Source organism: Schistocerca piceifrons, chromosome 7, assembly GCF_021461385.2.
Source record: "Schistocerca piceifrons isolate TAMUIC-IGC-003096 chromosome 7, iqSchPice1.1, whole genome shotgun sequence".
NCBI classification, from domain to species: domain Eukaryota; kingdom Metazoa; phylum Arthropoda; class Insecta; order Orthoptera; family Acrididae; genus Schistocerca; species Schistocerca piceifrons.
Genome location: NC_060144.1, coordinates 108,004,320 through 108,029,310, shown reverse-complemented (window position 1 = coordinate 108,029,310; position 24,991 = coordinate 108,004,320). Strand labels below are relative to the sequence as shown.

The following is a 24,991-nucleotide window of genomic DNA, read 5'->3' as shown; positions in this document are numbered from 1 at the left end:
ACGCAACAATACGGATCCTTCTAGCAGCAGCGGGCTGTAAATACACTGAAGAGCCAAAGGAACTGGTATCGGCATGCCTACTCAAATACAAAAATATGTAAACAGGCAGAATACAGCGTAGCGATCGGCAACGGCTATATAAGACAACAAGTGCCTGGCGCAGTTGTCGGATCGGTTACTGCTGCTACAATGCCAGGTTACCAAGATTTAGTGAGTTTGAATATGATGTTATAGTCGGCGCACGAGCGATGCAAAACAGCATCTCCGAGGTTATGATGAAGTGGGGATTTTCCCGTACGACCATTTCACAACTGTACGGTGAATATTCGGAATCCGGAAAAACATTAGATCTCCGACGTAGCTGCGGCCGGGAAAAGATCCTGCAAGAAAGGAACCAACGTCGAGTGAAGAGAATCGTTCAACTTAACAGAAGTACAACCTTTCCGTATACTGCTGCAGATTTCAATACTGGACCATCAACAACTGTCAGCGTGCCGAACCATTCAACGAAACATCATCGATATGGGCTTTCGGAGCCGAAGGCCCACTCGTGTACCCTTGATGACTGCACGACGCAAAGCTTTACGTCTTGCCTGGGCTCGTCAACACCGATACTGGTCTTCTGATGACTGGAAACATGTTGCCTGGTCGGACGAGTCTCGTTTCAAATTATATCGAGCGGATGGACGTGTACAGGTATGGAGACAATATCATGAATTCATAGACCCTGCAGGTCAGCAGAGGACTGTCCAAGTTGGTGAAGACTCTGCAATGGTGTGGGGCGGGTGCAGTTAGAGTGATATTGGAGCCCTGATACGTCTAGATACTAATCTGACAGGTGAGACGTATGTAAACATCCTGTCTGATCACATGCATCAATTCATATCCATTGTGCATTCCGACGGACTTGAGCAATTCCAGCAGGACAATGCGACACCCCATGTGTCCAGAATTGCTACAGAGTGGCTCCAGGTACACTCTTCTGAGTTTAAATACTTCCGATGTCCTCCCCAGATATGAATATTATTGAGAATATCTGGGATGCTTTGAACGGATTTATGGGCAGCCCTGCAGGATTCATGGTGTCAATTCCCTCCAACACTACTTCAGATATTACTCGCGTCCATGCCACGTCGTGCTGCGGCACTTCTGCGAGCTCGCGGTACCCTACACGATATTAGTCAGCTGTACCAGTTTCTTTGGCTCTTCAGTGTGTGTATCACGTCGAACGTTAATAAAGTTTGTTTTATTTAAAAACCTTTAAGAATTCACATATAAAAAGTTCGGAGGCATTAATTTTTAGCCTCGCCATCCTATTATTACTACTTCGCTACTACTAATACTACTTACTACTACTACTACTACTACTACTACTACTACAGCTTTCTGGCTGGTTTCGTGTTCCCTGCCTCATGTTCTCTGCTGTGTCAACCTCTTTATCTCAGAGCAGCAATTGCCCCTAGCGTCCTCGACTATCTATTGGATGAATTCCAATAATTTGGCCCACTATGGCTCCCTCTAGCACAGCGGAAAATTTTCCTTGAGCTCTTAACACACGCTCTACCATACTGCCCTTCCAGGCAGTGATCTTTCCTACGTTGATTCTGCGGGAAACCTATTCATATCTTACCAAGTCAGTTCGACATCCATTCGACATCCTCCTGTAACACCACACCAAAATGCTCCAATTCCCTTCCTCTCTGATTTCCCAAAGTCTCGGACTCACTTCCATACAATACTGTGCTCCAATCGCACATCTTCAGAAGCTTCTTGTTCGAATTAACTTTTGTGTTTGATGCTAGCAGATTTCTTTCAATGAGCAATGTATTCTACAGCTTACACTCCCCTGTCTTCGCCCGTAAAGAGTTATTTTGCTTCCAAGGCAGCGGAAGTAATTCACTTCGTACACTATATGTTCCCTAGTTCTTATATTATGTCTACTGCTTCTAATTAGCTTCACCTTCCTTTCTTTTCCTCTCACTCAGTGTTCTTTTTCTCTCAAGCTGTTCATTCAGTTCAAAGATGTCCTGTAATTCTCACTCGCTTTCACTGACAATCAGTATATCATGAGCAGATCTTAATATCTTCTCAATCTGACTTTTAATCCAACTTCTAAAGCTTAATTTTACTTCTGTCATTATATTTTCGGTGTACATGTTGAAGAATCATACCTTAGACCTTTCCTAATCAGAGCGCTTCTGTCTTAATCTTCAATCCTTACGTTTCTTCTTGGTTCTTGAACACTGCACACATCGCGTACTACCCGCCGGTTCGTAAAGCTTACATCTATTTCTCTGAGAATTTCAAACACAACATACCACTGAAAATACAAACTCTATGGAGGTGACTTGATTTTTCTGAAGTTTTGCATCCATAATCAAACGAAACGTAGAACTTCCTCTCCACCGCCCACACCTGTCCTAATGCCAAAAAAACTCTATGTAACAGATTCTCGATTTCCTTTTCCCTTGTGCTGTATATCCGCCATCCGTTTTTGTGCTCCACCCGTAATGATCTCTTTAACGACAGGGCTTTAAACCCTCACTTGTTACATGGTACCAGAAGTGCGCCGGATCAACGGACAACGAGAACAACTCTCCAAGTTAAATAGCTGTTCATCCCTGGACACAGCACTGTGCTTCTGTGTGTAGAGAAGGTTATCATAATCAGCAGCTTTTCGAAACCAATAATATGCCATTTGATATAAGCTGAGTTCTTCAAGGTTTTCGGGACGAGTCCTTACTGGTTTAATTATTTTATTAATATCTCTCGCATCTAAAACTAAACGTATTTCTCCATTTGGTTTAGTACAGCTAAAAGAGGACTGGAGTACTCGGAATTTGAAGTTTCTATAACACCCCAGTCTAACATCTTCTTGATTTCCTTCGTCACTGCTTCTGTTTTTGACCAAGGGACCGAGTATGTCGTCTTATAAAACGTATTATGAGGATAGGTCTCAATGTGATATTCGAAGTTCTTAATTATGTCTGGCTTCTTATTAAATACAGGCAAATATGACCTTAACACTTCACTTAACTCTGTCTGCTGTTGAATTGACAATTATTCCGATTCCCTAACCTTTTCATCGATGCTTAACATCTCAGTGTCAACATCGGTTAATTTGTCACGGTCGTCACCTACGTAGTGCACAATACTCCTTGGAACATAATTTACAACCAAATGTTGACAATATTTTCCTAATAATAATCTCTTCTTTCTTAACATTATTCTTAATGGCTTGTCGTTAACAGTTAAGGTACAAACACCTTCCTTAATGTCTAGGGTTGCACCATATTCACATAAAAAATCCATTCCCCAGATGCACGGTGTAGTCATTTTAGACAATATCAAGAAATTACATTCCAAATTTGCTTCTTGTAGTTCTACTGCTACCCGCACTTGTTTGATTACCTTTTGCGCTTTAGCGCTAAAAGCCCCCGAAGCGGTACATCCCGACACTTGTAAAGTGAGTAGCTTTTGTTGCCTACTAACCATACTTAAACAATTACTCGTCATTACGCTGACCGTTGCACCTGTGTCAATCAGAATACTATAGGAATACTATTAATCTTAGCATCTACTATCGCCTGTGACGTAAAATCCTCTTCTTGGGTGACTTCAGCCCTTGGTTCCTTCATTAACTCGTCTCTGCTGTCGGAGCCGTTATTATAATTAAGGACATTGACTAACCCGTGAAGTTTGCCTCCCTCCTCATAACCAGCCATCCGAGGAAGGCCTAAAATGATTGGCTTTCGTTTGACCGCCCGTCAGTTAGGTTCCTCGGTGGTTCGCGTATCTCAACTAAATGCACTTCATTCCCATTTTGTTGGTACACGTCATCTCCTCTTACATTCCTGTTATCAGGTAATGGTATAGGTCGATTAACATTACATGGACTACTGGCAGTATTGGGATTATTTCAATCTACATTAGTCATTTGACACTTTCCCCATCTAGATTTACTCGAAGGCTCCATCGAAGCACAGTTGTTTTGTCGGCCATCGCCACAACATCGGTAGTTTGGCGACTGCCGCCCTCCATACTTTATTTTCCTATTCACGGTTACTACATTTACTCGTTGAAAACTATTTTGTCCTTGCCCTTGGTTATTGTGTGGTCTAAAAGAACCTTTAGGACGATTATAATTTCCATTCCAATTCTGATTTTCTTTTTACCTACGATCGTTTTGTGCATTACAGTTTTTGAAGTTGCGGTCACAGTCATTAAAACTCTAATTATTATTAGACCTATTTTGGTTCCAGTGGTTGTTATTACCATTATTCCCACTATTATATTACTATGGTTGTTGTGCCACTGTCTGGCGTCTTCCATTAAGATATCTATCGAGCCAATTACCGCTAAAAACTGTTCTACGTCATAATCCGCTGCATGAATAAGTTTTTCCCTTATACTGAAAGCCAGCCTGCCCTTCAATATACGGATTACCCCTCTACTTGAAATAGGTTCTGTCCAGTACCTAGTTTTATTTATGTAGCGTTCAAAACATTGCCTTAATGTTTCTTTTCTAGGGTTATAAAATGCGGGTTGGTAAACTTCTATCCGTAAATGTTCTTGACGACCCAAGGACCAATATTTCGCCAAGAAAACCCTTTCAAATTCTGAACACGTATTACACGTTTCACTAATTTCCGCGGCCCATAATGTAGCTTCTCCTGTTGTCTTAGACACGATAAATTCGATCTTATCAAATTCTGACCAGCTGCGCGGAAATATTCTCTTAAATGAATTTATGAACACTTAATGTTGTTTTTTTCACTAGAGAATGTAGGAAATTGCCTACTCTTAAATATGCTGTGTTCCACCTTTAAAGAAGAAACACAACTACGTTGGACATACGGGTCATCCTCTACTTCCCAATGTGAGTTTAATTCTCACGGATCACTAGTAAATGTGTTAGACTGCATATACGGACACTTTGTTTCGCAGTTGGATATCCTTTTCACTACCTATATCTCCATTTTCTGGGTTTGCATCGTGTTATAACTGTTGCTTTTATACTCGAGCGAGCTGTAGATGACAATCACGAACAACTTGATTATTAATATGATTTAATTCATCAATAAACTTATATGTTAATTCTTCAAATAGTTTACCTTGACCGATTAAATAATTATCGATCCTTTTAACCGTCTTTTGTTCAATTTCATTCAGGTGGTCCGTGATATTACTATAATTATCTGTTAATGAATTAACCCTTATGTATACCACATCGCATTGTTCCGATAAATTACTCAGACTTTCTTGCAATTTATCGATACAATCGATGATTTTAACATCCTGTTTCTTTTTTTTTTTTTTTTTTTTTGTTTAGTTAACCTGGATTCAACATCTTCAAATTTGTTATCTACTTTAACTTTTTGATCCTCAAATCTAGCTTCAACATCCTCTACCCAACTCTACTTCTGAAATTTTACTGTTTATGGTTGCCTGTAATATCGCCTGTTGTTCGGCTAGTTAGGAAAACTTTGTATTAAACGATGCTTGCTGTTCTGAGAATTTAATATATTGCTGTTCGAGTACTTCAGAAAATTTATTATTGAAAAGTGCCTGCTGTTCCGAAAATTACTCACTCATCATATTTAATTTTGGTAACATAGTACTAGGTATGTCTACACCTCCAGAGATATTCTGTGCGACATTCATTCTACATTATCGATCGGTACCTTCTCTGACATCAGAATTATTGTCTAGTAATTCTACGACTTTATCCCTTGTTCTAATCCCCGATACACTTGGTATCGCTTCCTTCTCTTGTTCAGTAAACGTGTCACCTCCTACTTTGACAATATTCCTATTACTTTTACCTGTTCTGGCAAATCACTAATCTCCTCTTCTGATTCAGGAATTCTCTTATCTACATCACGACGCAGTTTTAAACTTCTTTTAGGCGTCGTGATAACTGCTGAACACAACCACAATGAAACCTCAATTAGAACTACAGTACAAAATCTATTCTAACATACTCAAATGATCACTTATTTTGTGGATTGCTTACTTCTCTGTCGTGATGGATTGTCGTGGCGCGGGTGTGGGCGTCGTTCTGCTTGTAACTCACTCGATGTCGTGGAGCGTAGTCTGCTTTGTGGAGGAGTCAGCCCTCCACATCGTCTCTGCAGTTGTCGTTGAAGAGAAACGTCGGACGGTGTCATGTCTGGCGTCGTTAAGTCCTGTAAACAACAATGTGTAGTTGTTGCTCACAACTAGCACTTCGTCCTTGCAACGATCCGTCTAGCTTCGTCTTCTCGTTGAGGCATCGACTGGCGTCGTTAGGCGCTGCGTTGTCTCCCAGATGAGACGACAGCTGGCGTCTTCGAGCCCCGCGTTGTAGGCGCCAAAATGGTGTGTGTGGCGCGTGCCCCCGGACTCCAACCGCGTGATGATGTAGTCGGCGCCGTAGAGCTGCTACTGCCACAGCTCTCGCGGCAGAGTAGAGACACGATGCGATTTAACGTCAGTCCCCGTAGATTAACGGGAGAAAAAAAAAAACCAGAAAAACTTCCGAAAAGGCGTTCCTCGCGTAGTCGTTGTATCTCCATTACAAGTCTGCAGCGTTTCCACTTATGCGAACTCATATAATTGATGCTTTTTATTATTAATATTGTATTGTTAATTGCCCAGATTTGCAGTAGTTATTAATTCTTCTCTCGTTCGCATAGCACACACCACTGATTGCGAAGAAATATTTTAGTTAACAGTTTTTTCTTACGCTGTTGTCTCGTTGCTATGGACTTCTTGTGCTGGTATGCAGCGAGATCCAGAGATACTCTTTCACTTAGTCTTTATAAGATTGCGTCGTAATACGAAAATATTTTAAAGTTCACTTCTCAACTAATGACGTGAATATTTGCACTTCAATGAAATAGTCTTTCATGAGTAGTCGTTGATTTAGTCATTTATCAAACTATTTAATGATGTAGTCCACACCGGGTATTTAACTGGTAACGAACAGTTCATTGTTATTTTGTCACTAAATACTTATAACTCCCGCACCACACACACACGGAATAGTTTAGTTAAGTCAGTCTGATTGAGTTATAGTTTCTTGGCAATTACCACAACTCAACACTTTAGCGTAATTGTTTTATCTTCATGATGTCGTGTACTTGGGTCCTACTCAAGACTAATTGCGTGTGAATACTTTTCTAATAAAAGGTCAAACCTTTATTTGTAGAGCTTAAATCAACTGCACTAATCTGCCATATTAGAATCTAGAGATTAATGGTAATTCTGAGTAACTGTGTTCTACAGGTGGATTATTTTGTAGTCATCCCGTTGACCTTCTTATATTAGCTCTGAATATAATTGCTCGGTTTGTAACCATTCTTTCTCATATGATTACAATGAATATGATAATTCCTACAATAGAAATTGTAGATCCAACTCTTGATACTACATTTCATGATGTATATGCGTCTGGGTAGTCTGAATACCGTCGTGGTATTCCTGCTAACCCTAAGAAGTGTTGAGGGAAGAATGTTAAGTTTACTCCAATAAATATAATTCTAAACTGGATTTTTAATCATGTATTGTTTATAGTTAATCCTGTAAATAGTGGGTATCATTGAATAACACCTCCTATAATTGTGAATACTGCTCCTATAGATAGAACATAGTGGAAGTGGGCTACTATGTAATATGTATCACGTAATACAATATCAAGTGATGGATTTGCTAATACTAATCCTGTTATTCCACCAATTGTGAACAGGAAAATAAATCCTAGAGCTCATAATAATGGTGGGTTAAGCTTGAATTTAGTTCCATATAGTGTAGCTAGTCATCTGAATACCTTAATTCCTATAGGTATGGCAATAATTATTGTTGCTGATGTGAAGTATGCTCGTGTGTCAACATCCATTCCCACTGTAAATACACTCCTGGAAATGGAAAAAAGAACACATTGACACCGGTGTGTCAGACCCACCATACTTGCTCCAGACACTGCGAGAGGGCTGTACAAGCAATGATCACACCCACGGCACAGCGGACACACCAGGAACCGCGGTGTTGGCCGTCGAATGGCGCTAGCTGCGCAGCATTTGTGCACCGCCGCCGTCAGTGTCAGCCAGTTTGCCGTGGCATACGGAGCTCCATCGCAGTCTTTAACACTGGTAGCATGCCGCGACAGCGTGAACGTGAACCGTATGTGCAGTTGACGGACTTTGAGCGAGGGCGTATAGTGGGCATGCGGGAGGCCGGGTGGACATACCGCCGAATTGCTCAACACGTGGGGCGTGAGGTCTCCACAGTACATCGATGTTGTCGCCAGTGGTCGGCGGAAGGTGCACGTGCCCGTCGACCTGGGACCGGACCGCAGCGACGCACGGATGCACGCCAAGACCGTAGGATCCTACGCAGTGCCGTAGGGGACCGCACCGCCACTTTCCAGCAAATTAGGGACACTGTTGCTCCTGGGGTACCGGCGAGGACCATTCGCAACCGTCTCCATGAAGCTGGGCTACGGTCCCGCACACCGTTAGGCCGTCTTCCGCTCACGCCCCAACATCGTGCAGCCCGCCTCCAGTGGTGTCGCGACAGGCGTGAATGGAGGGACGAATGGAGACGTGTCGTCTTCAGCGATGAGAGTCGCTTCTGCCTTGGTGCCAATGATGGTCGTATGCGTGTTTGGCGCCGTGCAGGTGAGCGCCACAATCAGGACTGCATACGACCGAGGCACACAGGGCCAACACCCGGCATCATGGTGTGGGGAGCGATCTCCTACACTGGCCGTACACCACTGGTGATCGTCGAGGGGACACTGAATAGTGCACGGTACATCCAAACCGTCATCGAACCCGTCGTTCTACCATTCCTAGACCGGCAAGGGAACTTGCTGTTCCAACAGGACAATGCACATCCGCATGTATCCCGTGCCACCCAACGTGCTCTAGAAGGTGTAAGTCAACTACCCTGGCCAGCAAGATCTCCGGATCTGTCCCCCATTGAGCATGTTTGGGACTGGATGAAGCGTCGTCTCACGCGGTCTGCACGTCCAGCACGAACGCTGGTCCAACTGAGGCGCCAGGTGGAAATGACAAGGCAAGCCATTCCACAGGACTACATCCAGCATCTCTACGATCGTCTCCATGGGAGAATAGCAGCCTGCATTGCTGCAAAAGGTGGATATACACTGTACAAGTGCCGACATTGTGCATGCTCTGTTGCCTGTGTCTATGTGCCTGTGGTTCTGTCAGTGTGATCATGTGATGTATCTGACCCCAGGAATGTGTCAATAAAGTTTCCCCTTCCTGGGACAATGAATTCACGGTGTTCTTATTTCAATTTCCAGGAGTGTATATGATGTGCTCATACAATAAATCCTATTAATCCAGTTCATAACATGGCGTAAATTATACCTAATGTTCCAAATGATTCAATTTTTCCTCTTTCTTGACATACAATGTGCGAAATAATACCAAATCAGGGTAGAATTAGAATGTGAACTTCTGGGTGCCCAAAGAATCAGAATAGGTGTTGACGTAGAATTGGATCTCCTCGTCCCACAGCGTCAAAGAATGATGTACTTAGCTTTCGGTCTGTTAGTAATATAGTAATAGCTCCTGCTAAAACTGGAAGTGAAAGAAGGAGAAGAAGGGCTGTAATAGCTACAGACCAAACAAGTAAAGGTGTTTGATCTAAAGTTATACTTCCTGATCGTATATTAATTGCTGTTGTAATGAAGTTTACTGCACCAAGAATTGATGATACACCTGCTAAGTGAAGTGAAAAAATAGCTAGATCTACAGATGCACCCCCGTGTTCAATAGCTCCTGCTAGAGGGGGGTAAACTGTTCATCCTGTACCAGCATCGTTATCTACTATAGAAGATGTAAGAAGAAGGGTTAATGAAGGTGGTAGTAATCAAAAATTTATATTATTTATTCGTGGGAATGCTATATCTGGTACAAGTCAATTACCAAATCCACCAATTATAATAGGTATTACTATGAAGAAAATTATTACAAATGTGTGGGCTGTAATAATAACATTATAAATCTGGTCATCTCCAATTAGAGATCCTGGTTGACCAAGTTCAGCACGAATAAGTATTCTTAATGATGTTCCTACTATTCCTGCTCATGCTCCAAATAGGAAGTATAAGGTACCAATGTCCTTATGGTTTGTTGAGAATAATCATTTTTGCGGTAAGATGGCTGAATTTTAGGTGGTAGACTGCAAATCTATATATGAGATATTTTCTTTCTTACCATATTCTGCTCTTATATTCAATTATGATTCTAGACTGCAATTCTAGAGGTGTAAAGTTTTAATAAGGTCTAAAAGATTATTCTTTTAATTATAACTTTGAAGGTTATTAGTTTAATTAACTTAAGTCCTTAGTATAATGAGATTAAGGTTGATGTTGAAACCAATCCTATTGTTGCAATTATTACGGTTATAGGAAGAATAATTCTTGATTTTGGAGACTTTATAGATCATGAATTTTCTGTATATGACCGAATTAAGGCTGAGAATCTAATATGTATGTAATAATAAAGTGTGATTGTAGTTAATACGACTACAATAGTTATAACAGTTGTCATGTTGTTTTCTTTTAATGATTGTATTACAATTCATTTTGGTAGGAATCCAAGAAATGGTGGTAAACCACCTAGAGACAGGAGAGATAAAAATATTATGAATTTAATTTCAGTTTTTATGTTTCTGGCTGAATAAATCTGGTTTATAAAGAATAGATTTATTTGCTTGAATAGTAAAACCGTGATTAGTCTTAATAGTGAATAAATAATAAAGTATAGTTCTCAGATGTTTTCTCTGACTACTAGGGATCTAATTATTCACCCTAAATGTCTAATTGAAGAATATGCTAGAAGTTGTTGTAGAGATGTTTGATTTAAGCCTCCTATTGCCCCAATAATAATGGTTCAAATAAAGGTTCATAGTTGAATACAATATGATAGTACTATTATTGGGGCAATTTTTTGTCATGTTATTAATGTTAGACAGTTATTTCATCCTGAAGCTCCTTTTACTTCTGGAAATCAGAACTGAAAAGGTGCAGTTCCAATCTTTAATGATATTCTAGATCTGATTCTTATTGAGGGGATGAATTCTGTTTCCAATCCTATTGGATACTTTATTTGAATCAACAAAAATGAAAATAATAGTATTGTTGATGCTATTGCTTGGACAATAAAATATTTAATCGATGATTCATTTATCATTATATTTTTATTTCTTGTTAGAAGTGGAATAAATGAAAGTAAGTTGATCTCAAGTCCTATTCAAACTCCAAATCAGGAATTTGATGAAATGGACAGGATCGTTCCTATCATTAATTTTGTTAGGAAGAGAAGTTTTGTAGAGTTGTTTGTCATTAAAAAGGAGAGGATTGATACCTCTATAAATGGGGTATGAATCCATAAGCTTGGTTAGCTTACCTTTTTACATTAAGGTGTATGATGCATGTTAGTTTTTGATACTAAAGGAGGTAGTTTAATTCTATCTTATGTAATTTGTTTAATGAAGGTAATTTTTATTTACTTAATTTACCCCATCAAGGTAACCCTTTAATCAGGCACTTCATGTATTTAATATATAAATTAAAAGCTTTTTTTTTAATTAGGTGTGTTCACTTCTTAAGGTCCAACTAATTTAAAGTCAAGTCAAATGTTCACTAATTACGTTATTAGATTTCAACTAACCCATAGTGCACGGTTAAATGAGTCTATTGTTCCTGGCTCAGTCCATAAAATCAGTTTCTTAAGCCGTGAATCCCGTCACACAAGAAACACTTCTAAACTCGAAAACAATCTCGTCACGATTCGCAATCTCAATAATTCAGATCAGAACTGCTCTCGTACGTCTGCACTGAATGAGTTCTAGCAAGCGGAAGAGCATTGTAGGCGCATTGAATTTCTTCATTGTGCTTACAACTCTCTTCCATATAAAAGTTACCTCTGATGACATTACTTTGGACTTAACTTTTGAGATATTAATTTCACATTTGTCACATGGATATTTGTCCATTGCTGAAATATGATGTTTCTTCTTTCTCTTTTGCTAACAAATATGCTCAGTGGTGTACAATGAAGCTGTTGACAAAACTCTTTGGTCTTAGCTCATCGGCAAAGATGTCGTAACTGCCAAGATAACTTTCCCTACTTCATCTTCTTCCTTAATTGACTTTAAGGTGTTCGTTGGGGTGTTACAATGCCACACACTCCTAATAGTGTTAAGTCTGCACAGTGGCGACATTTATTTTTAAAATGACTGATTCATCGACTTATGAATGTGGACATGCTACAGACCTCCCTCTTCCAGATCGTACCGGCCTCCGTTCCCAGTCTGTAGTTTATGTAAAACCCAATGTTTAACACTCTTTCCTCGTGCACAAATTTTCCGAATTAGGTCCTGTTCAACGATATTCATTTTGCTTTGAAACCTTACGTACAATGTCAGTCATGTGTGTGTCCTCCCTTTCTTCCCTGTGGTTTCTAAGTTTTGAAAAGCTAACTGTAACTATTGGATTTCGTGTTGATAAAATTCAAAAGCATTTATCTCTAGTACATTATTAACAGTAACTGTTAGTTGCGCATTGCCAGATTTGAAACAACAACATACTCAAAGTGTATGTTTGTGACTTTTCAGATCACGTGAGGCAGTTCTCTTGTGGCCACCTTTACTACAGAACATTCTACCTTGATGAGAAGAGACATTCGCTTTTTGTGGGAGCTATGTAAGTACACATGCTCATTCACTTTTAACAGCTACGCTAGCATACAGAAGAAGATAAGTAACAGCTGTTAAGGATGTATCCCGTTTTAAGATGACAGCTATACCTTATGCTCAATTTAAATATTCTGTCAATAGTAAAAGTTTATTTTACGAGTGACGGTAATGCGTTAACTTTAGAGCCACATAAGCCGATTGTCCCCATTCAGGCTAAAGCAGTTTCACAAAATACATCTATGCGCACAGTGAAACGATGCAGTAAACTATATCTGCCACTCAACATGCTATAATATCCAACAAGGCAGGTAAATATTAGAAATGAGTTAACGTAGAAGCTACTTCCTATTTTCCAACTCAAAATCAAATGTTCGCATTAAATTTAGTCCTGCGTCTCTTTGACTGCAATTTGATTAACCCTAACCCTTTCTATGATTTAACGGCGTCGAGTCATTTCTTTTAATGAACACTCTTGTAGTATTTATATACCTAATTGCACGTCTTCAGTAATTTGTGTTAAAATTATACGCTTCACATCTACTCATTCCAACTTCTACTCGTTGTTTCGCCACAAATTTAGTATCCTGTGGTACCTCTATACCTCCATGTTCAATCTTCAATTAGGGTCTTCATTTGTAGTGACTAACAGCACTACATTTTATCCACTATCGGACGAAGTCATTTCTAATATCGCTTGGTAGCATTATATTTCACATTCTGGCCCTCTACAGCGGTGATTCTAATAATATGTTATACTACTGTTCAGGTAACGTGATTTAAAAGATCCACATTCCGCTAAACCCTATGTACTATTCCGTTATTGGACAACGTGTTAAAGAAATTAAACAAATAATTAGTGTTTAGGTGACTGGTGGATGCAGTGCACAGTACGATTAAAAACATTTCGGGAAAATGAGAGGAGAATGTCTTTTCATCAAAAGTACTGATGAAAACGTTGCCAAGTACAGAAAAAAGGCAAGGAAGTAAGAAAAGGAATTTTTTTTAAGTTAAAAAAGGGAAGAAAGAATTAACAGAATGACAACAGAGAGAGAGAGGGAGAGAGGAACTATTCTGGAAAAAGAAGTGATATGAAGGTAATGAACGCAGTCATGATGTAAGTGTGGAGGTGAATTGACGAGATACAGTAAATCGAGTTTTTAAATGTGATTCTCTAATGACGGCTGTGGCCGAAAGACTTTAACGCATATTTTTCTAGAAAGCTATGTATTGATAATGACCAAGTCAGACATTCACATTGACTTCTCATAACGGTCATGGACTCTTATAATGATAATTTGACACTACAATGAAGAAATTTAACAGTGTTGAGATGAATGATGGATTAGTGCACAATGCAATTATACACTGTTTCAATGACGTGAGAGGTGTGGTCTTGTCACCAGAAACATTGACTAAAATATTGCCAAGTACAGAAAGAAGACAATAGAGAAAGAGAAAAAAGTTATAAAAGTTTTAAAATGAAAAAATACATATGCATCAGAACGACAACACAGGGGCATAGTTTTTATTGAGAAATGATGTAATATGGTTGTAAGTGAGAGAGGCATAAATATTTTAGACAGAGATAATACCATTGCAGTTTAAGACAACCTTAAAGTTGGTATGACCCTCTAATTGGGTCGAAGATTATTTAGTTTCCTCCCTCAGATGTCTGAAGCAAAGTCGACGCTGATACATTTTGTTACAATACGGAAGAAAGAACAGGCACAGAAACTGTTACCATTCATTTGAGCTTCAGAGAAAGTACATCCAGACGACGATTAAATGTGAACTCACAACAGGATGTAATTCATTTCAGCTTCAGAGAAAGTAAATCTGGACAAGAATCAAATGTGAGCTCACAATAGAATAGAATTATGACACCAACATAATATCCATAAACCCAGAGGAAAGTTTTCAGTAATACAGTAAATGGAAATATGTGGAATCCAAAGGAATTACGAATGAGTTATAGAAACAGATAGATAATTTAGAACGAATAGGAAACACAATTACGCTACAATTGACAGTCAAGAATGCAGCAAGCAATAAAAGTCAAATTAGCATAATGTTTACTACATTCTAGGATGTGGAAATGGTTAACATTCTAGAACTGCAGAAAAGCAGTTAGGTGTAACACAGCCTACATTTCGTAGGTGACGGGAGGTTATGTAGCAGGGTTCTTATTTAGAAATCTCACTGAAATACTAGCTGTTTAAGAGAAGTTCGCATTATGCCTCCTGCAAAAAGCAGAAAGTTCAACGAGAACGGGACGGAATTCGACAGTGGCAGCATCACGATATGTTGAGACCGAAGCTTATCATTCCTCGAAATTACTGGTCTCTTTGGTCTGCTTTTCATGGCTGTCGTGCGAATATGGAATCGATGAGTTGGAGGAGACTGTGCTCAACGCCATGCTGGCTCTCAAAGGCTCCATGAGACTAGCACTTGAGAGAGCAGATGTATTGCTCGTGCAGTTGTGCATAATCGGGCAGCCCCAGTAGGCAAGAGCTTTGAGTCAGAAAGTTTTTTTTTATTTTATTTACAAGGACAGTGCGATGATGACTTCCCTTGATGCAGATACAGAGATAGGCACGCCTACTCAAGTGCACCCAACGTCAACAGTGAACACGTGTTTTCCAACGTAGTCTTATTCTGCGTACAGCATCATAACACTCGCACCCTCTTGGGGAGGCTCTAAGGAAACCGAACATTGCCAAAAGTCATTCATCATCGTCTTACATGCCCAGCATCTGATGGTATGGAGTGCCAGTGGATATGTTACACGACCATCTCTGGTTCTCATAGCCGGTGACCTGGACAAATGTCGTTACATGTCTGAGTGTTAAGGCCCGTGATTGCACTTTTCGTTTAAAATTTCGAGCAAGGCCATATGTTGCCTGTGCTGTCCTACCGAACGTCGATTCATAGGAAATTTGACTGTGGGCTGAGCAACAGTACCTACCATGGACGACGTATGGTCATACGTTGGCGAGAGACAGGCACGCTACCATCCTCTAGCCAATACGATTGATAAAGTATGGACCAGAGCTGAAGCCTCATTCACCCATGCACCAGTATCTATCTTCCAAAAAAGTTCAATTCCTGTCCATGTCCACAGAACTGTTGCTGCCAGTGGTAACAGCTACGTGTACTAAATATCGCACCCTGTCCTCCCAAGAACCACCCACACATTAAATCATGTATTCATCCTAATACACTGTCAGTGCACAGTAAGTAATATTTCGTTACTTGCCTGTTTCGTCATGTTGCAGTTTCAATGGCCAACAGTGTAGTTGAGGAAAACTGTAGCTGCAGTCCTATAATAGGTTAAGCGCGGAACTCCATTTATTGACCGGTACCGGCGGAAAGAAGAACTGTCCGCAAATTCGATTCCAGTCTGTTGTGTATTACTTCATGCACAACGGTAAAGGAGAGTGGGGCCACAGAGTGCTGCGGCATCTTGTCGTCGTTGGAAAGCAGATATCTATAGCGAACAAGTTATCCCAGTAAACAGAAGATTTACTTAACTTATATTTCTCCAAGTATACGGAGACTTATTACAAACAGTGCAGCAAGAAATCGCGTCCAGCTCCCAATGTCAGCAAGAATGAGCATCTCAAAACTAAGGCACAAACGATGGTGTCAGAGCCGCAACTAGGTGGCGTCAGCGTAGAGTCACACAATTAAGAGGCTCCAAGTGCGAGTGGGCTGAGTGGCAGCCCCCGTCTGTCCTTTGTCACGGCGGCAGAAGGCGGTCTTGGTACAGAGCCGCTGGAGGTGTGACACAACAGGCACGCACCGTTGGGTCTGCCGCGGTGGTCTCGCGGTTAAGACGCTCAGTCCGGAACCGCGCGACTGCTACGGTTGCAGGTTCGAATCCTGCCTCGGGCATGGATGTGTGTGATGTCCTTAGGTTAGCTAGGTTCAAGTAGTTCTAGGTTCTAGGGGACTGATGACCACAGATGTTAAGTCCCATAGTGCTCAGAGCCATTTGAACCATTTGAACCGTTGGGTCTGCCTGATCCTGTGCGACTGCTATTGGCGTCTGATGTACTGTATACTTGCACTTCCACTGTCAACTGTAACATCCATGAAGAACTCTCGATACATGATACCACACAGACAAGTTGTTATGAAATATTGTTTTGATCATGAATGTGCATACACATCCAGGATTAACTAATTTGGCTCCATTCTACATACATCTTACACTGCATGTTTCCTACAGTACAGCTGTTCTCGAGAGCTATCTGCAAAACTATTTTCTTCGTCCTGTATACAGGGTGTTACAAAAAGGTACGGCCAAACTTTCAGGAAACATTCCTCATACACAAGGAAAGAAAATATGTTATGTGGACATGTGTCCGGTAACGCTTACTTTCCACGTTAGAGCTCATTTTATCACTTCTCTTCAAATCACATTAATCGTGGAATGGAGACATACAGCAACAAAACGTACCAGCGTGACTTCAAACACTTTGTTACAGGAAATGTTCAAAATGTCCTCCGTTAGCGAGGATACATGCATCCACCCTCCGTTGCATGGAATCCCTGATGCGCTGATACAGCCCTGGAGAATGGCGTATTGTATCACAGCCGTCCACAATACGAGCACGAAGAGTCTCTACATTTGGTACCGGGGTTGCGTAGACAAGAGCTTTCAAATGCCCCCATAAATGAAAGTCAAGAGGGTTGAGGTCAGGAGAGCACGGAGGCCATGGAATTGGTCCGCCTCTACCAATCCGTCGGTCACCGAATCTGTTGCTGAGAAGCGTACGAACACTTCGACTGAAATGTGCAGGAGCTCCATCGCACATGAGCCACATGTTGTGTCGTACTTGTAAAGGCACATTTTCTAGCAGCGCAGGCAGAGTATCCCGTATGAAATCATGATAACGTGCTCCATTGAGCGTAGGTGGAAGAACATGGGGCCCAATCAAGACATCACCAACAATGCCAGCCCAACCGTTCACAGAAAATCTGTGTTGATGACGTGATTGCAAAATTGCGTGCGGATTCTCGTCAGCCCACACATGTTGATTGTGAAAATTTACATTTTGATCACGTTGGAATTAAGCCTCATCCGTAAAGAGAACATTTGCACTGAAATGAGAATTGACACATTGTCGGATGAACCATTCGCAGAAGTGTACCCGTGGAGGCCAATCAGCTGTTGCTAGTGCCTGCACACGCTGTATATGGTACGGAAACAACTGGTTCTCCCGTAGCACTGACGTGGTCAACGTTACCTTGTACAGCAGCAACTTCTCTGACGCTGACATTAGGGTTATCGTCAACTGCACGAAGAATTGCCTCGTCCATTGCAGGTGTCCTCGTCGTTCTAGGTCTTCCCCAGTCGCGAATCATAAGCTGGAATGTTCCGTGCTCCCTAAGACGCCGATCAATTGCTTCGAACGTCTTCCTGTCGGGACACCTTCGTTCTGGAAATCTGTCTCGGTGCAAACGTACCGCGCCACGGCTATTGCCCCGTGCTAATCCATACATCAAATGGGCATCTGCCAACTCCGCATTTGTAAACACAGCACTGACTGCAAAACCTCGTTCGTGATTAACACTAACCTGTTGATGCTACGTACTGATGTGCTTGATGCTAGTACTGTAGAGCATTGAGTCGCATGTCAACACAAGCACCGAAGTCAACATTACGTCCCTTCAATTGGGCCAACTGGCGGTGAATCGAGGAAGTACAGTACGTAATGACGAAACTAAAATGAGCTCTAACACAGAAATTAAGGGTTTCCGGACACATATACACATAACATCTTTTCTTTATTTGTGTGTGAGGAATGTTTCCTGAAAGTTTGGCCGTACCTTTTTGTAGCACCCTGTTTAACTCTCCGTTGTCTAACCGCTATTTCCTGAAATATTTATCTCTACAGATGAATTTCTTCCTGGAAATCTAACCCAATGCATGTGCGCTGCTTGCCAAAGTTATTTAGGACATCTTCGTTTGAAACAAATTAGGACTGTGTGTTGTGCTGAGAACTGAATCCGGATATTTACTTTTCATTTGTGCGATTCGTATGTAGCCATCTGTGTACACCTAGTGGGCACATTCAGAGCTTAAAATTGTCACTCACTCATTCACTCGCAGACTCACTAATACATTAATCTCTTTTCCACGCTCGTATGGCGGAAAATAAGTTAGCTGGGAGTTTCGCTTACCCAGTGCCTCAGGTTTGAACCAGGAAGTGAAATTCTGTCACTTATGGCAGAGCACACGCTGTGTTCAACAACTGTCAGCCACTCAGTGCCTTCTGCATCGCAGAAAGTCCTCTGTAAAGTGTGGAAAAAGTGGAGTAATACACAGGAAAATTTGTCATACCAGTTTGTCTGTAGGTTTTGCTATAGTTATTCGATTGGCGCAGAGAGTTCCACAAAGGGCAAGTCATCGGTTCTATTCACCGTCTGGAATATATCTTTAGCCCGCCAGGACGTTTCACTTTAGCGCTCAATCCGCTGCAGAGTGAAATATTCATTCCGGAAGCTTGTCTCTTCAGTTGTGGCTAAGTGATTTAGTGGAGATTCCCTTTCTTTCAAGAATGATATACGCACAAGATTTGCAGGAGAAATTTAGTGAGGTTTCGGAAGTAGGAGAGAGATACTGGCAGAAGTGAAGCTGTCAGGATGGGAGATGAGTCGTACTTGGATAGCTCAGTCAGTAAGGGCATTTCCAGCGAAAGGCTAATTCTAGGGGCGCATTCGCCGTCCGGCGCACTCTCCAATGGAGGATGAAAGACACATTCTCGGAGACTGAAAGTATTTATGCCCCAAGCAGCCTGAGACCCCAACGCATAGCAAAGTAAGCAGAGAAAAAAATCAATGAATTCAGCAATAATAGTAACGCAAGAGCCTTGAATGAAATGATCCTATTACATTATTGGTCTAGAGACCTCGTGTAGGTTTGTTCGGCCGCATAGTGTAAATCTTCGATAGGAAGCCATTCCCTGACTTGTACGTCTTTGCGACGAATATGAGATAAATCATTAGAACAACACACACACTCAGTCACCGAGCGAAGAAAATCTCTGACCCGACTTGGTGTCGAACCCATGACCCTTCCATTTAGAGGCAGCTATGCTAACAACTAGACTACAGACTATGAACTGCGGATAACGAGAGCATTGATAGTATCGTATACGCGTGGAAAAAACTAATTCTTTGGGAAATTTAACATAGAATGAGCGAAACAATTTTCGGTGTCCCGAAACATTATAGGTAATGATAATTCTTCATGTTTCATTAGTTTATACTATCCTAGACTCCACAAACAACTGAAAATAAATACTTGCCATTTCGCTCTTCATTAATTGTCTTCCAGGGAAAGTGTTTTCTCCAAAAACGCCAGAGACAACGACCCAAGTTCAATCCAAGACAGTATGAACGAAGCAATTCTTGAGTGAAATTTTGGAAGATATAATCAAATGAATTTACACATTTGCGGGATGATGTAACATCAATTCATAGCGCAATGAAAATGGCTTATAATTCTGTTGCAGTCTTCCCGACGTCGTTTTTAGTACGGAATTAAAACAAGGTAAGCGCGAAATGTTTGATATCATGTTAGGTTGTAGTTATTCACCACAGTTTCCGGCGGGGTATAACGAGTTGCACTAAGTGTAAGCTGTCGTGGTGGACGAGTCGAGTAAATCATCTGGTTCTTAAACTTTGATAACGGCGCAGTATTTGCCGCAGGCCTTGAGCAGTTAAAGTGGAAAATATTGTTTTAATTACAACGTAACTATAATTCCGAGATACTTCTGCACCTTCTCGGCCCCCATAAACAATATTAGAGCACAGAAGCCTTGTAATAGAGTCTAGACGCCGGGTAAATTGCGTTCTGCGCGGAGGTAAATTGTTTTAAGGCCATTTAAATTCCTGCTTCCCTTTATTAAGGCAGTAACTAAACGGGCCTAACGGTCTAGAAGCTGTACTTGCCGAATTATCCCGTTATAACTGAGGAAATAATGAACAAGAGATAATGGTTTCCAGTTTCATCACTTCACAACCGATCTAATTATATCCAGAGTGATTTTGCGTATGGTCTTAAACTTTTATATTATCTTTTCTGTTTTCTCTTGAGTGCTGAGTCTGGAACAAATTTTTGAGGCCGAATAAAATAAAATAAAAGAAAACAAAAGAAAAGAAAAGAAAAGAAAGGAAAATAAAATAAAAGGAAAGATAAAGGACAGTGATCTTATTCGAGATGCTGTGATAATGACCTATCATTTTTTTTTTTGTGTGTGTGTGAAACTGATTACGGCGACGAACTATGCATCATTTAACTGCGCAGTAAGGGGGAAATCATTTCATTCTGTGACAAGCATGTTACATCCTACACGCAGTATCTTAAGCCATCGATCATAACCAAACGTTTCATAATAAAGGTGGGGAAATATAGAGTATTGGAACTGACGGTTTTATAATAATTGGCCAAAAGCTGTTTTACGTGAGTAGATGCGTATGGGGGTATTTTAGTGATATCTGGGACCACTGTAATCATCTTCAATCAGTGGCGTATATTTTCTCTTCTTGTTTGCGATTTTATAAAGTTCTGTGTGTTCTTCATGTGACTCTTTAAGAGAATTTTCTTGTTTATCTTATAATTATGTGGGACTGATACTAGGTGTCCGGACTTATACTTTAATCAGTGATCAGTCTTCAGCTGAGCAAGATTGATCAAAGTTTTTACGCGAGAGCACATCATTCATCCAAATCACTCTTGTAGAATGAACTGAAAGTGATGATATGGCTCCATGAAGACATAATTTGAAGCAAATAACGAGTTAACTCTGAATTCAGATTGGGTATTACTCACTCACATCTTTTTTAAATTTCGCTTACAGTTTTGAACAGATGACTTAATTAATTGCTCCAGTTCAAACAGAATCCAATGCCAATTAGAATCGCTAATGACCATTTTATAGCCTTTATTTACTAAAATCTGTAAGTGGAAAATGTACATTGGCTGAACCATGATGAAATGAAATAATATACAATACTTTTCCACAGTGAATATACATTGGGCAATGTTTCATTACGAAAACTAAGATTGAAATGTGTAATATATCCGTCCATTACGAGTGCAGGTGTAAAAAAAATTGCTGTAATTATCCGCTTTTTCGTATTCAAAACTGGACCAATAGCTGGCTACCAGTATTGGACAGTTATTTTATTAACTACCAACACCATATGCCGCAACATACTAGTATTTAGCTGAGGTCTTTTTCAGGACCTTGACTTCTCAGTACATTTGCTTCTAAATGGTTTTTGCTGCTTAGAATAAAATACAGTTTCAGATGAACTGTGATCGACATAATTAAAATAGAATACGTAAGTAAAAGGGTACGATCGTTAACTACAGTTTACAGTGACATATTATAGTGCGAAGTTATTGAACAGTTTTCTATCTAACACAAAGACAGGATAATCATCTTGATGTTGAAGCTCTTTTGTCTGTGTTTGCTTTAACAATAACATGTGTTTAGGAGTAGGATCCGGCTTTATCAAAACAAATGTTGTTTTTAATCCCAGACATGTTTCACTGCAGTTGCAGCATCATCATAGGTTTTTTTTTATTATGGCTGTTAAACATTTACTGTTTAAATACATATAAATATTAGTTTCTAAATCGTAATTATAGGTTTCCGAAGAGCACGCAAAATTATGTATTCATACAAAAATGAGGTTGCTAAGATGCTATGTATTCTCAAAATTATTATACGGAATGGAAGCGTGGACATTGAAAAAGAAGGACATGAACAGTTTAGAAGCTTTTGAAATGTGGGCATATGGAAGAATACTTAGAATTAGTTGGGTGTCGAGGATTACTAATCAAGATGTCCTAAGAAGAATGGGAAAGGAAAAAGAATTAATTAAAATTATTAAAGTAAGGAAGCTACAATATTTAGGCCATGTTATTAGGGGAGTAAATTACAAAATATTGCAAATAATACTAGAAGGGAAAATTTGTGGGAAGAGAACGAGGGGTAGAAGACGGACATCCTGGATTGACAATTTAAAAAATTGGTACAACTGTTCAACGTCAGAACTCCTTAGATCAGCCAAATCAAGATCAGAAATTGCCATGATGACAGCCAACCTTCTTAGAGGAGACGGCACATGAAGAAGATACCTTATTACCGCATGGTATGGTTTTCCTGCTGTATTACGTTTTTACGGTGACTGTTTTTCTTTAATGTTTGTCACCTGCAACTATATTCAACTTAATTTAAGCAAAACATTTACGCAAAAATTACGATTTCTAAACTGTTATGGCTGTGCCTGAGACTAATAAGGTCGTGTGTGTGTGTGTGTGTGTGTGCGCGCGCGTCTGTTTGTGTGTGTGTATCTGTTTACATTACGTTTCAATTATGGTTTCTTTTTTCGTCATGTTCTTCACTGTCAAGATCTATGTCTTGAGTTGTTACTGTCACTGTCACTATTTACCAGCTGTAATAACAAGATGGCGGACAGTGTGACAGGGGAAGGTGCGATAACAATATGGGAGACAGTGGAAATATCACTGGCGGTTTTTTGAATTTCTCAAAGAGGCGTGTGTGTGTGTGTGTGTGTGTGTGAGTGTATGCGTAAGAAAAGAAAGAGGAGAGAGATATAGAGAGAGGGAGAGAGAGAGGGAGAAAGAGAGAGAGAGAGTGAGAGGGAGAAGGGGGGGGGGGAGAGGGAGAGGGACAGGAAGAGGGAAGGAGAGAGTAAGTTTGAGGATTTATCATTATCATTATAATTATATTTATTTATTTTTAGTTTTTTGTGTGTGTGTGTATGTATGTAAGTGTCTGTGTGTACGTGTGGGGGGAGGGGGGATTTCTATAGGTTGATATTATCTCATAATTCATTGAGTGCAGATAACAGAGTTCCATTGCTGAGAGCTGTGTATTCATTTATTAATTGCTTTCCTTTAACTATGGCTTTTTGTATTTGATAATTTTCTTCCAATATTAGTTTTTGTGAGTGTGTTTGGGGGGGGGGGGCTGTTGCAGCATTCGAGAATTTTCAAATCAGTGTTGATGTCTGTTGGGCTATGTTTATTGTCCATAAGGTGTTCAGCAAATGTGGAATGACAGCTGTTCCTTTCTAATGCTCTTCTGTGTTCTGTGTATCTGGTATTGCTTCCGCTTGTCTGTCCTACATACACTGATATGGAGTCCTGACACGTTAGTTTGTAAATACCAGATGTGTTGTGATTGTCTGTGCTTGTGTTGGTTGTCCTTAGTTTCCTCTGTGGTGAGTTGTCTGCTCTGTAGGCTATTTTTACCCCTGGTTTTTGAGTATGTTGCCTACTCTGGGGGCTGCTTTGTTGTTGCAGGTGAGAGTGCACCACTTGTTTGTTGTTGTGGGTGTTTCTTGTTCAGGTGTGTTCGTTTGTGTGTTCTGTGTGTTTGTAAGTTGGTGAGATGGCTTTTTCGTGTTGGGTGCCTTTTTTAATTTTGTGGTTCACTATAGATAAATTGAACCACAAAATTTCAACTTTCTTTTGATTTACTGGATGAATGAATAATGAATGACTTAATAACTATGTTTACTTAAGTGAACACCGATAATGCACTGTTTCTTTGTCCGCGGATATCACAGTTATTACCGTAATGTGACAAATATTGTAAAATCTTTGGGAATATCCTTTAGTTACATGGGTATGAGAGTCACACACCCTATGAGCTACAGGCATATATGATTAACATGATAGAATAAGCCGCAGAATTCAAAGAAACAGTATTCCTCAGCTAACAGTTACATTGTAGTTGTACGGAAAGAACCAAAGTGTCAATATTTCACATTTCTCGGATGAGTTATGCATATTGTTGCCATCGTGTCAGGAAACTAATGACTGGTCATCTATTGATTCGTTTCATTGTGGAAGTTATGGAGGTTCTCAAACACTCGTCGTAGTGAAAGATGACTGCTTAATTTTTTAAGATTTTGTGTGTTCCTATCTGTCTTTTATAATTGTAAACTTAATAATGCATTTTATGGTACCACGAGCATTTCATTGGCACTAACTATAATTTCTGTCACTATCAACTTCTGTAGTAGTTATGTATTCCACCTTTTTCTTTAGGCATAAATCATTTTAAAGGTAAGCCACACTTCAATGTGTTACGCAAATGTGTGTTCGAAACCTCACCACAATGTTCGGGAATGAACTGTGCGTGCTAATTTCACTTCTCGTTTTCATAATCCTAAATTATAAGCTTCACATATGCACGATAATATTGTTTAACAACACAAGATAACA

At 40.2% G+C, this 24,991-nt stretch overlaps 1 protein-coding gene across 1 annotated transcript in view; it reads left to right on the top strand.

Moving 5' to 3' along the window:
- Positions 1-24,991, top strand: part of LOC124805488 (semaphorin-2A-like) — a 491,457-nt gene that overhangs the window by 192,796 nt on the left and 273,670 nt on the right. The window contains exon 2 of the mRNA XM_047266052.1: positions 12,634-12,721. Within this exon, the coding sequence (XP_047122008.1) occupies positions 12,634-12,721 (88 nt within the window). The remainder of the gene's footprint in view (positions 1-12,633; positions 12,722-24,991) is intronic.